The sequence below is a fragment of the Coloeus monedula genome, assembly GCF_965178545.1.
Source record: "Coloeus monedula genome assembly, chromosome: 4".
NCBI lineage: Eukaryota > Metazoa > Chordata > Aves > Passeriformes > Corvidae > Coloeus > Coloeus monedula.
Genome location: NC_138784.1, coordinates 54,120,166 through 54,134,218, shown reverse-complemented (window position 1 = coordinate 54,134,218; position 14,053 = coordinate 54,120,166). Strand labels below are relative to the sequence as shown.

Here is a 14,053-nt window from a genome sequence, read left to right as displayed (position 1 = left end):
CAGACAGCTGCCTAAAACGGAAAACTGAGGCATGCAAAATAGTTCCAGTGATTCACATGACAATTAAACCTGAAGTCCAGCTAGAATTCTCTAAAAGTGTACTTGTGATGTTCACAGAGAAGCTTTGGCTTTGCAAGAGAAATTTGCAGCAATACTATCTGTTATGTACTTGGTTTTACTTAGAAATGGCAATTTCAGATGCAGACCAAGGACACCAAGGTACCTGGGAACATCCTGCTGAATTTTAAGGGATCTCTAGCATTAGAATCAGTGGCTGCTGAGGTGAGAGAGGCTGTCTCAATGCTAGCATAAGACTCAAGAGTTAGTATCAGAACTCTGTGTGAAATGTTTCTGAGACAGGCAGGTACCAAAGTCTTCAAATCATTACATACTTTGGAAAGTCTGGCCCTGTCTGCTGGGCACAGTGAATGCTGTATTGTGTTTATTAAAAACTGCACCAACCAAACATGCCAACCAGTCTGATGCTAAAGCTCCAAACCCAAAAAGTGTACTCCCCCAAATGTCTACTGCTTGTGAACACCCATCATACACAAGGTTTACGGACTAATGTTGTCACCTATTTGCGTGAGAAAAGATTGAGCTATAAAGAATTTAATTAGCATAATGACTTTCACATCTAAAGCTGTACTTAAAATGTCCTCATATTATGCCATACACTCATTATCCCTCACTGAGCCAATGTATTTTTAATCTTTAACAAGTTAATTATGGCTCAAAATAAATTACACCCTTAGCACATTTGGGAGACAAATTCATAGCAGTTGACTTAACCTGTACTGAGACTCATAAATAGGCACTCCATCTGCTTCTGCATCAGCACTGAAAGCCTTCATGACTAAATCTAATGTTAATACTCACATCTTGTTAATTATCACTTGTTGTTAATGAAAAAAGTGATGACTATTTCAAACTTCCAGACAAAGGTCCCATCACTCAATAACCTGATTATTTAATTTACACCTTTCATCACAGCATTTAGATCTCCAACCTAAAACTGTAATTTGTAATTTAGACACTGCACTGGTTCAAAAACACACTTTATATATGGGGGCAGTGCCAAACCATTGAATTAATTACAGTGTCTGGATCTGCACAGCAGCAGCAGCAGCAGCACTTCTGTCTGACAGGAGGGATACTAGACCTGAATGAACACTTCAATGGGAGCGACTTGGGACTACAAGATTAAGCCTCAGACTGTGGGGGACATAGATTTTCTATCATTCAGGCCCTGGACCTTGGCTGAGAATGTGTGCTTACTTCTGCCCTGGGGCAGGCACAGCTCAGAGCTTGGCTGGGACTGTCACCGAGGCAGGCAAAGAGCCCCGTGCACATGGGACTGCGTGTGTGCAGTGCTCCTGCCCCAGGGACTCAGGAAGGGAGCTGAACTCTGCAAGGCAGAGGCATCTGTGAGAGGATGTGTTTGCACTTCTGCTGCTCACGCAGAATGGTCTTAGAGGCATGATTCCATCTTTCTCTGAGAACTTTCAGTTCTTTTGAGCTCACAGCATTATCTGCCAGTAGGTCTCAAACACTTAATTAGATTTTTTTTTTTTAAATGTTCAGATAATTTAAAGATCTGATGGAGTCAAATGATCTTTAAGTGGATCCTTAATGGACGCCAATTATTCAATTTTTAAATAGCTGCAATTAATCTTTATGTGTTTGTCAACTGGAATTTTAATTCTCAGATTTTATTAACACTTTTATTTATGAGATGCCACACTGTTGAGAAGTTTCTCCTTTACAGATGGATGAGTGTGGCCTCTGTATATTGAAATCTGGTTTTAATGTTTCTGCATGTGCAAGTTTAATGATCCTTAGAGAGGATTCTCAACTCTGTTTCTATAAACATCACACGACTCAAGGCATGAGCTCAAATCATGGATAAGAAAATGAGCATTCTCTGACAGGTATGTTTCAAAGATATAGGGTAGTAGAGGAAAACTAAAATTCAAATAACTGCTAGGGTTTTGTCTGTCATCAGGTTGGTAACTTCTGAAGTGTTGCTATCATGAAATGTCTAACAGGCTGCATGACAGGCAGCTGATACTCAGTATGTCTGTAGATGCAAATGGACCTGCAAGTGCATTAGCAGTTTGTGGTTCATGTTATCATGGTCTTTTACTACGATTTACTATGATGTTTGTTGAGAAAGAATTTTGAATGGTATAACTCCTACTGATAACTCTTACCATGCCACTATTCTCCGTGCTCTTCTTACAATAAACATTGTAAAAATTGATCTGCACAAACACGAATAATTAAGCAAAATGGTAATAATGAAGCCACCAAGAAAAGAACAGAGCAAGCACATTCAGGTATTCCTGCCACATCTCTGCTGCAAGAACTTGGAAAGTAGACAGATACTGAAAGCAATGGATAGACTCTAGATTTGGACAGAAAATTCTCTCTAAAGCTATTAAAAAAAGTCTATCTGGACAGCAAGGCCACTAAACAGGGCAAAGAATCTCCTTGTTTATTCTACTGTAATCTTAATTCCACTGAAGAAATGAAAGGAAAATGACATTGCTTGAAAATTGCTTGAATTACAAAAGATACATGAAACCAGAGTAGTTAAAAATTGTGCATTTTCCTACTGGTAATTATTCAATCTTTAGACAATATTGCCATTAGAAGTTTTCATCCTTGTCAGAGAAATAAATACCTATAAAAAAAAGATTGAAATGATGCCTAATGAGATAGTGAAGAGATTGAGGAATTTCCTCAAGTGCTGATTAACAATTTCATTTAAAAAAAAACCCCAAAACCCAAACCCAAACAACAGATGGTACAGAATTATTTTTCTGATACAAGTCGTTAAAATGAAGAAATAAATAATTTTGCCTTTCTTTAACCTTGGGAGACTGGAACTTGTTGCTCTTGGTAGTCATTTGGTTTTCAACCAAATAACACAACTTTTGCACATTCAAATAAAGAGCTAATAGTGGAAACAACCCTAAATACTATACACTCAAATGACCAGCTATGACCAATGCTTTTTGTGGACTTCTCTTGCAAAAGGAATATAGAATAACTCCTCATAAACCTAAATGTTTTTATGAACTTTAATAAATGAAAATAATTGGCCCAAATTGGGAAAAAAAAAAGGTGCATTATAAAAAGAAACATTAACATCTAACAGCAATTATTTCAAAACAAACTATTAGAAAAATCTTACAGACTTTCTACTAGTATTTCCCAGGCTTAATAAAATCTGCATAGCAATGAAGTTAATATTCTGATTTTTTTCCAGACTTTTAAAAAGAGGTGTGTGTTTTGGCAACTTTGAAAGAGGGCTGCAAAGTCCTACCTACAATGCATAGTCTTTATGTTGCATTCCTCTGAAGTAAGAAATAGTTACTGGTGTTATCATAATGCCAAGAGAATTTTGAGGATTAACAATAAAAGAGCTCCATATTTTATTTTGTAGTGCACAAGAAATACACAAAAGATTAGATTCAAGTCAAGAAGATATTATTGCTAACGGGATTTTTGTTTTATTTTGAAAGACCTGTTTTACAGAATTGTTCATTCCCAGAGAAAGAATACAAAATGAACACAATGTTATTTGACAAAAACAAGCTTGTAACATGTAGGATTACTAGAACTGCATTGTACAATCTGGGTCTTTAAATGCATGGCCTTCTTTGGCAGATAGAAGAGATTTCAAATACTGTTCAGCATCAGGGATGAAACCCTTTGGAAGATGAATATGAACAATCATGTTGCATAACATGAATGACAGGGAAAGATTCTCAGTATGCAAGTGGTTAGCTGGAAATCCTGGGATGGAGAATATAGTTATACAACTAAGCATAAACTAAGAAATGAGTTGTGCAATTATTGTGGCAATTAACTACTACTTTGAAAAGCAGAAGAAATCTTTCTCAAGGTTCATTGTTCAAGTGTCTTTAGCCATGGCAAAGGCTGTCTAACTGACTAGCACACTTGCCTGAAACCAAAGAAGCTTGAACTCAAATTCTCCAGCCTAGTCTGTTCAGGGATGGAATGTGTTCTTTACCCATGTGGAACACACCCTCATAGGCTGACAGAAAACCAGCGTCAGGAGACTAGAAGAAAAGACAGTAAGCACCACCCTGACACTACAGCCTAGAGATAACAGTAGTCAGTAGTTTGGAAAGGGCCAAAGTTACTGGTTCTCTAGCTATTTTTCATTTTAGATTAAGCAGGATTATTTGGGCTGAAGGAAGAAGAAACAGGCTCTGGAGGCATCTGGAAGGAGATGTTTGGAAGACTTCCCACTTCTTTATACAGTCCCTGTAAGAGCAAGGTCCTGTTTCTGGCTGCTAGTTTATATGTTAGCACAGCAGAAGCAGGATCAGCTTCCAGCCAATCACTAAAGCAGCAGAAGTTTTTGCAGCTTATTTCCCCACACAGCGTTTCTGGCCCACCACAGCATTTCCTCCCTGACAACCTGCACACTTGAGAAAGTCTTAGGACTGTGCAAAGGTTTTGAGAGCAGGCATGCCCCTAGGAAGACTGTCTTTAACCAGAACCAGTGGAAGAGTGACAAAGCCTTGAGCATTGCCACATACTGTCATGTGGCTGACGAGGTTCCTGGTACATTTTTAGTTCAGGCCAACTTGCAGTATTTCACACAACGCTTGACACAGTTTGGGGTTAGCACAGGGCAGAGGCCATCCCCAGTAAGCGATGTGAATGCAGCTACTCTGTTTTTATCCTCTGTGAGGGAAGTGACTTCAGCTGTATGGAAGCTACCTGTGCCATGCTAGCTGGTCTGTTTTATTGCACAGTGTGGATACAGTTTTTTGCTCTTCCTGATTATGTTATTATGGCTTCTTTTAACCATCAATTCTCTTTATAGTATATTTTTACTGGCTTATCAATTTATCAAGCCACAGAGAAACACGTCCATGAGGAAACCTCAGCACATGTGTGCACATGAAACACATCCATAGTTATCCACTAAAGCTTTGAAAGGCTGGAGGGCTAATTTTGGTTTGGCAGAATCACAAAGGAGAATGACTTTTTAACCACAGGACATCCTAAAAGCTACTCAGTAAGTGACCTTCAAACAGTTGCACTATTACAGTATCATCATCCCCTTTCTGTCTTCTACACAGTGTCAGCTACAGCACACTCCTACAGTGCCATATGAATTGCTTATTTACATACTCCTGTTGAGGACCATAGATTCTCATTCTAAATTGGTATCTACCTTTTTCAATGGTTAAAGGATTGGAAAGATAGTAAATTGCCCCATGCCATGATATTTATTTTCCTTCTCCCTCTTGCATTTCCCAGTGCTCTGTTGAGTTACTTGGTTTCTAGGCATCAATCACAAGTTATTGTTTACTACAGTCTCCCAGTATAAACTATTTGAAGTCGTTAAACTCTCACAAAAAAAAAAAAAAAAATTGCAGTTGAGTATTTTGGACAGAAATCACCTCATTTTGTCCTCTTTATGACACAGAGCAATATGAAGACATGGTAAGAGACAAGATCCAGTCTCCTTCCTAAACTAGCTCAATAATGCCAATCACATTTTTGAAATCAGAGCTCTTTAGAACTGAAAAAAAGGTCAACCAAAAAACAACTTACCTCCAGTAAATGAGAATACCCACAAGAATCACTAGACAGATAAAAGTCAGGGCTGATACGACCACAAGTGGTATAACTGTCTTCTTCTCTGATTCCAGACTCTCAGCTAGACCAATACGAGACTCATGGCTAATATTACTTGCCTCTGCAGTCAGAGAAAATTGAAACAGTCCATGTTTAAATTCTGAGAAATGCACAGCACAAGTGAATGTATCTTATAATGGGCCTACTTAATATCACTTACCTCTATTTTTTACTATGTACTGCAGAAAGTTTATACATTTGCAAACCAGCTTACAGAAGATAAGCAGATAGAGGGTAAAGCAAAGTGTTCAAGCTTATGTGACTCAGCCTTCCAGCAGTGGAGACTTCTCTTTGTAAGAATAGCAGACTGTTGTTAAAATTCAGAAGAAAGTTTTTTTTATTTTAATCTGTTTTATTAGCTGAAAGCCAAATGAGTTAAGAAATCTGAATATATAATATTGGAATGTGCACTGGAATTGATATTAAACTGCTAGTCATATAATGCAAATCACTTCTCTGGCTAACAGGTTAATATGAAAATTATCTTGCAACAGTCCTTATGTGCTTGCTGTATTGCAGTTTAGCTTTCTGTATTTTTATCCATTGCCCATTCTATAAATTGCTTTATGGATACATTTTGCTTCCTTTGAATCCAATTGCCTCTCTCAACTCTACTGGAGCCACAGTTAAATTTCCCACCTCCATCTTTACAGGTGATCAAATTGTTATTTAGATATTGCTTTAGTTTCATATTTCTGTGAGTCATATAATGCTAGATGACAGAAATATTTAGACATAGGAATCTATATGAAAATTAAAACAATATATTTTCTAATTTTATTAAAAAAGGAAACATAATGGTGGACAACATCAACACTGTATTTTTAGCTTTGGTCGTACCTCAAGAAGTAAACATTTTAAAGCTGTGATGTTAACATAAAAAATGGATTTATTTCAGTCTGTGCAGTCTCCTGTGAGCTTTAATTGAGTTAAAAATGCATAAATAAGCACTTTTGCACTTGTTAGAATGAAACGCCTAGGATGTTTTCTGCTTTTGTGAACAGTCCTACTTCAATGAATTTTCTATATAAGAGCAGAATTTTGCTGTGTAGAAAACATCTGCACTCCATTGGGATTTCAAGAGACCAATTCTACATGAAAAAAAAGCTTGTACACAAAGAAAGGAAGGAATGGAGCTGGATCTGGAAAGGAAAAAAGACAGCAAATTACATGCTCTAAATAAGATGTCAAAAAACAAATGGCTTCACACAGTTCAGATTTCTAGGCAGCTCTATTTGCTTCCATTTTCTTGAGTTTAGAAGCTTTCAGAACTTTATGTGCAAAAAGGTCTAGGCTCTGATTTTGCAGATGTCTTCTTGGTTTTAATTCAAAATACTCTTTAACACCCATATCAATCACTTTGCTTTAAATTCTGCAGCTCAATGGGCAAAGTAATTGAAGGCACAAAGTTGCTCCTGAAAAATCTCCACGTTTCTCTTGGTTGATACTTCCTATTGATTTCAGAGAAAAACTATGTGTATGCATGAGAAAACACAGTATGATCCCTTTGAAACAGTCAGACTTGCTTATCCAACTCTGGACTAATCCACAGCATAAAATCCAATGCTAGCTGTGTGATGACAGGGCTCCTTCAAACTTCATGACCATATTCTATTAGGATTCCTCCTATGGGGAATGAAGTGCAAGACTTCTGTAACAGGAGGTTTCTTGCCTACTTGGCCATCACTCCAATGATGGCAGCTGAAGAGGCAGTCTCAGCTATAGTAGATTTCTTTGATTTCTAATAACTCATGTGTTTGAATTCTTCGCGTATTTCCTTCTATTAATTTGCCTTAGTTTCTCAAAAGACGCTGAAAGGCTTAGGTAATCATAGAGGTCTTAAGGAGAAAATCCTAGTTCAGAACAAGCATAATTATGCATCAACAACTACAAGACTGGGAAAAGTTTAAATGATGATTTTTTTCTGTAATGGTCACAGCAAGAAGATATTTCACCAATTTCTGCAAAATCCACTGCAATGTATAAATAAGTTCTCAGGTGAGAGATTTTTTTTTTTTGTTTCATTTGTTTATAATTTAATTTAGCAAATATGTCTTTGATTTACAGGAGTCCATGTCAGACATGTTGAAATTGAATTTTCAGTTTATTAAAAGCCAGTATTTAGCATCATGTGTTGGAAAAAAAATAATGCAAATGAAATGATACTATAGAGTGTCTTTCAGTAATATCTAGAAGACAAACTAAGTCTGTTGTACTCCTCCTTCTCCAGTACTCTATAATCCTTTTTGAGTTACTATTGGTAAAAATTCAAATGACACCCATTACATAAACTCTAGTATCTTACGGCAACACTTGTTCCTACCAAGAAGATAGGTTTTGAAATATTAATGTTATTTTTGCTTATTTTTGAAGTAATTTTAATGATTTTACACAAAGTGGTAACTACTTACCAGTGAACTAATCCACTTACTGATCCAATTTTGTAACACCTACCTTGTTAGGACTCCTAGTAATTTCAATGTTTTCTATTTTCTTTTAATTTTTATTTTCTATTTTTCCACATTCTACTAGCCCAAACTATACTGAGTGCCAATTTACCATCTTTTCATATTAGTATTCTGTTGCTCATGAGGTATACAACCTTATATAATTCAACTGTGTATTTATTTGTAGGACTGGGCCGAAACCTTCCCAGGCTTTGTGGATTCCATTCCTTAGTGGGTTTAGTTGAATGATACTGCCCTCTACAGATGCTGCAAGTACATAACAGAAGTTCAATTTATTTTCTAAAATACCAATTCAACCTTGTTTGTTGTTTGTTTGGTTTTTTTTCCAAAGATCATAGATTATTTTTGACCTGAGTCTTTGATTTTAATTCTTTAACACAAGAAGCAATGAAGATTATGTGTCTGAATACTTCAGATTTTCCACAGTGCATTTTCAAATACAAAGGAAATGGGTTATCAATTCTGATTTCTGACTTCATCCTTGGAATCATGCGTCACAAATACTCTCACTGACTTTAAGAGGAATAAATAGGAAAATAGCAATAAATATAAACAGGTAGAGGAGAATCTGGCTTTACTTTGGGAATATGCAAATCTGGCACAAAAGTTCTGCATCTGAAAGTGGCATACACAGAATAAAAATTAATGTTTTTATGAGTACATATGAATCAGAATCAAAGCAGCATCTTCTTCCTTGTTCAACCTCTTAGAAAACACACACAAAAAAGTGCTGCTCTAAGTTTAAAAGAGAATATCAGGGGTATGTTTCCTCTGGCAGAGGCATGATTTCCTCTGGTGTTATTTCCATAAGGGCAGCACTTGTCTTTGTACAGAGAACTTAACAGAGAACCTAAGTCTCTCTCAAACCTTTAAAACAAAAATTAAACAATTAGTACTGATTCTGGTTTTAGATTTTGCACCACTCAACTTCTGCTGACAGTATGCATCTATCCAAAAGCAGAGCATCAATCATTTTAATGAAGAATATTTCAGGTGCAGTTTTAAGTAGCCAGAAGTAGCATTCACAAGATAACCAGCTCAGTATGCACCCCTGTTCCCCAATGCTTCCTTAATCACACCCATAGGCACTGTTACTTTCTCCCTTTATTAGCTGTAGATAAACCTGCTTGTTCTCTATGGCACGAAAGTATCCCCTCACAGCTTCCCATGGTATTCATTAATCTTATCCATAACTAACCTGCCTCAGAGATGTTGAATACTGATGAGTGATCACTAGTAACAGATGAGGTTGATGACTGGGATGATCCAGGAGTTAATTCTGAGTTACCTGCTTCAATTGCCCCTTCAGTGTCTCTCTCGTTATGGTCAGGAAAACTGAAATCTGTTGAAGTTTCATTATCGTTAAGGCTATCTGAGGTACCTTGGCCAGAACCACTTTCTTCATCATTTGTCAAAACAGCCCAAGACTTAGATTCTGATGTGTTTTGGAATTGGACGCTAGAAGTCTGAATGTGGTTCTCCAAAATTTTCAGGTCGTTGTGCTTCTTGGGTATCACACTTGCTGTCAAAGTTGGCATGGATGTATAATTACGTCTGTCGATGGCACGGTTTATCTGACTGTCAGATGCAGCAGTAGAAAACTTCTCTTCTTCAGGTTTCTCAGAATATGAACTTATAATTAGGTTACTCTGGGACTTGTCGTTGTTTACCTTTGTATTTTGATCCTCTACTGACATATCCTTATCTTCTCTATGGGAACTGCATGAGATGCAGTTACTTACAGGGAAACCATCATCATATTCATCGTAGTCATCCTCAACTACAGAAGACCACAAATCAGTACTGGACATGACACTGGGAGACAACCCAGAGGATTCTCTAGAAGGAACCAGCAACCTACGCAAAGTTACAGGGATCTCACTTTTGGGAGGAACAGCCGTAACTGAAGTAAGTATATTTGGTAAAGGAAGAGTGTGATGAACGGACACATCAGAACCAGAAACAACTGCAGGCATATGAACAGGATCAAAACCAAGTGAGGAACTTGAAGAGGCACTGGCAGCCTCACTTCTTTCAAAAACACTTGAAGACATATGGCTGTCTGTAGGAGTAGCTACATGTGATGATGTGTCACTTGTTAGGAAGGGAGTTGTGACAGCATTTGCTGCCTGGGGGGGAAAGGCATTTGTGTTTTCTAAACTGGTCAGCTGGAATGAAACATCGCTACTGTACAACGAAGGCATAACCTTCTCAACATCTTCACTGTTAAATAAACTGGAGGAAACATATTTCTCACTTCCATAAGAAACAGATAAACTTTGAAGTGACACTGTGGGCTTACTAAAAGTGTTTGACATCATATCAGCAACAGAAGGTGCAGATGTAGAATGCAGCTTGCTTTCAGTTGTAGCAGAACCTGGTGCCATTTGATGCAATATTTGGTCAAATGTAGAACTATCTTTTTGAACCCTTGAGCTTTCAGCCAATATTGGATCACTAGGCACAACTGCAACTGTGCTAAGCAGAGTGCCATCGCCAGAAGATTGGAAGGAGGACTGCAGTAATGCTTCGTTATTTAATGTAGCTGAGGTCTCATAAAAGTACAGCTGAGTCGAGGATAACATTTTGCTATAAGCAGGGACAGAGAGAGCTTGATCTGAGCTTGCACTAAGCATAGGTTTAAGCAAAGTGTCATCAAAGGCCGGAGTTGTAACATGCAAAGGTTGAACAGAAAGGTGCTTTTCTGTAAGTTTACTAATATCATGATCAAATATCTTAGTAGTGGGAAAAGCAAGAGAGACTGGAAGGATTCCCTTTGTGCTAGAAACAGGAAGTGGGCTTTCTTGCAGAGACATATTCTGCTCAATTATAACATTGTTAGAAACAGATGTAGAAAGTTCATGTATCACTTTACTTTCAGCACTGGAAGCCATTTCACTTAAAGAGGAGGAAATTTTCAGTTCTCTCTCATCTCCATATATAACATCACCTTTTTGAAGCATCCTATTAACATCACTAAACCCAGATGATTCATATGGAATCTCATCAACAGAATCAGAGGAGGAAACGTTAAGTACTGTCAAAGTATCTGTATCAGGCAAAAGGGACTCACTACCAGAGTATGCTTCAGACCAATCCGTGTCACTAGATACAGAGCGCGTAGGCTGCAGCAAAGTATCAGCTTGTGATATTACAGAAGAAGGTTTATGCACCAGTACATTGTTATAGCTGCTAAATAAAGGATCTTGACGAAATATGCCAACAGAATCATGCACAAATTCTGCAGAGTCATAGGAAACAGTAAAGCTTTGGAGGGAGCCCACATTACCAGACAAAGCATAAGGAAGTTCAGACATTGTAGATAGTACATGCATATTTAAATCACTGCTGGATGGTTCAACTTGAGAAAATATGTGAGTTCTATCATGACCAAATATCAGTGTCTCCGAAGCAGCATGAGTGGTCTGATGTGACACCACATCAGCATATTGAGCAAGGCTTGGCTGTATTAATGGATCACCCTCTGCCAATGTCAAAGAAGCATGCAGGGACACCTTATCATTTGCAACAGCTGGAGTAGCACTTTGTGGAAACATTTGAGAAACTGTATACAAACGGTGAAACATTTTACTACTGGAGGAAGCAGAGGAAAATGTAAGCAAAGGTACATCATCATAGGAAGACAGGGTGGGTTCAAATGACACATCAACACTGGGAAATACAGGTGTGGCATGCAAGGTCACATCACTATCTGATGTAGCAGGGGTAGTGTCGAGCATCTGAGAGTCAAACAATAAAGGGGTGACTAGAGGAAACACTTCACTACTGTAGGAAGGTTGAAGAGGTATCTCACCATTATAGACTGGCTGAGTTGTCTGAGAGAGTACCTCACTGGCAGCAGAAGCAGAACCATATTCTCCAGAGCTTGAAGAGATAGAGTGAGGTGATAATTCAGCAGAGGAGAAAGCAAAAGTAGAATAATGTGGCAATTCTAAATCCGCATCTGAAGTGTCTCGTGAAACGACTGGGCTGCTTGAATAGGGCACTGTAGTTGGCTTTAATCCCTCTACAGAAGCATCAGTGTAACTGGTCTGAGACAACTGCCTGCTAGGCGACGCATCAACAGATTGAGTTGTTGGAGCTGTAGCATTACGAAACCACAAATTTCCATCAGTGGAAGTATGCTTTGGAGGCTCATCAGAGCTTGAGGGTGCTACACCTTCTGAAACATATTTAATGGAGCCTGGGGAAAGAACATCACGCACACTTATGTCTGGACTTCCTGAAGGAAGGGCATCTTCTTGGGAGGTCTCCTCTGTAACCAGCTGTGATGAAGAAGTGGTAGGAACTGAACTCCAAAAGTCATCAGATTCCTGATGAGGTTTAAAAGGAGACAATAAGAAATCTTCATCACTGTGGCCAGTAGTGGTTATTCTTGTTGGCTCGGTGCCTGAAGAAAGATATATATACTCTTCTTCTCTGCCTTTGGTAGAGTCAATGAGTTGAGGAGGACTTCCAGCAATTGTTTGGGATTCCAAAAAAGGATCTTCCTCTTCAGAAATTTCACCAATAGGTGGAGAAGTAGCATAATAAACTGCTTTGAAAACATTATCCTTACCATGCAATTCTTCTCTTGTTAAGTATCTATTTGCTTTAGCTTCACTGGGTTTTGTTCCCATTATTTCTTGACTGTAGCTGGATGTAATCACCTGAAAATCTCTCCTCAATTGGTTCACTGTACTGTCAGTGCTAGGAACCACTGCAGTTTCTTCATCCACCTCTGTTTGCTTTTCATCAACTTCATCCTTTGAAAAAAATATCATTGCCGAAGACAATTAAAAATGTTTATAGACTCTGTACATGAATGAAAACTAAAACTGTAATAATATGCCTTCCTGCATCCATAAAACAAGACAACACTTGAGAAGACACTTTGGTCTTAAACCAAAATATTAACTACAAGAACAGGTATCCTCTTCTATCTTGAAAAATATTACATATTGGCAATAAAACCAGAAAAATACTGTGTCCCAACAACTTCTTCAATATTGTGTAACTTTAATTGTATTTGACAGGCAAAAATCACTCACACTATTTATTTACTTTATTAAAAAGCTCTAACTCTTTCCTAATAAAATGCAATTGTATATGCAATATATAGTATGTACTGTATACACAGCAATGAAAAAATAGTTTTGCTATTACAATGTCCCAGAAGTTTGCACTAATATCCTGATGGCAATTAAATTCTAATAATAAGAACAGAATTTGTAAAATATATTTTATGACCTCAATGCTGCTGAATCTTCAGAGTTTTCTGGAAAAGAAGATTTCAGGATCTTCAGCATGACTGTAAGAGTTTCACAAGTGTTGTGAGTCATATTCCCTAGTCCTGTGACAAAATGACCCTTTGTTTTCTGAACATGAATGATGATGAATAACAATGTTTTGTGCAAAATCTGTGTTAGAGTTTTGCCTTTTAGGGATGTATCCAAAAGAAAAAAAATTACATGCCTGAATGCAATCAGGATTTAGGCAGTGCTTGAGGATCTAAAGTCAAACCTTTTTGTCCCCTCTCCAGCTTTTCCTGCATCAAATCAAATGACAACATTGAAACACCTAACTTGCTCAGCAAGCATTTTTGTTTTGACTTAGACACAGCAGCCCCTGCAGCTCTGGGCTGTTCCCCCATCTAGGGCTGCACGAGAAGTGAACCTGTCCCAGCACAATCTGCAATCTATATTGAGGGACACTTTCAGTTTCTGAAGGGACTTGATTTGACAGGCACACATAGCCCTAAGAGTCAGAGCAGCACAGAGCCTCTTGCAAAATAGTTTCTTTTCCTTATTTGAAGATCTGGCTTGGTGATGTGGTAGAAATGCCACTGGTTTTTATTCAAAAGTATAATGCTGAGAGAAAACTCCCAGTAGATAGGA

At 37.9% G+C, this 14,053-nt stretch overlaps 1 protein-coding gene across 1 annotated transcript in view; it reads right to left on the bottom strand.

The window, feature by feature from the left end:
* The window catches only part of PTPRZ1 (protein tyrosine phosphatase receptor type Z1), a gene marked incomplete at both ends in the record, with an annotated part of 129,668 nt that overhangs the window by 20,937 nt on the left and 94,678 nt on the right, over positions 1–14,053 (bottom strand). The window contains 2 exons of the mRNA XM_082280542.1: positions 5,605–5,749; positions 9,355–12,922. Coding sequence (XP_082136668.1) covers positions 5,605–5,749; positions 9,355–12,922 — 3,713 coding nt within the window. The remainder of the gene's footprint in view (positions 1–5,604; positions 5,750–9,354; positions 12,923–14,053) is intronic.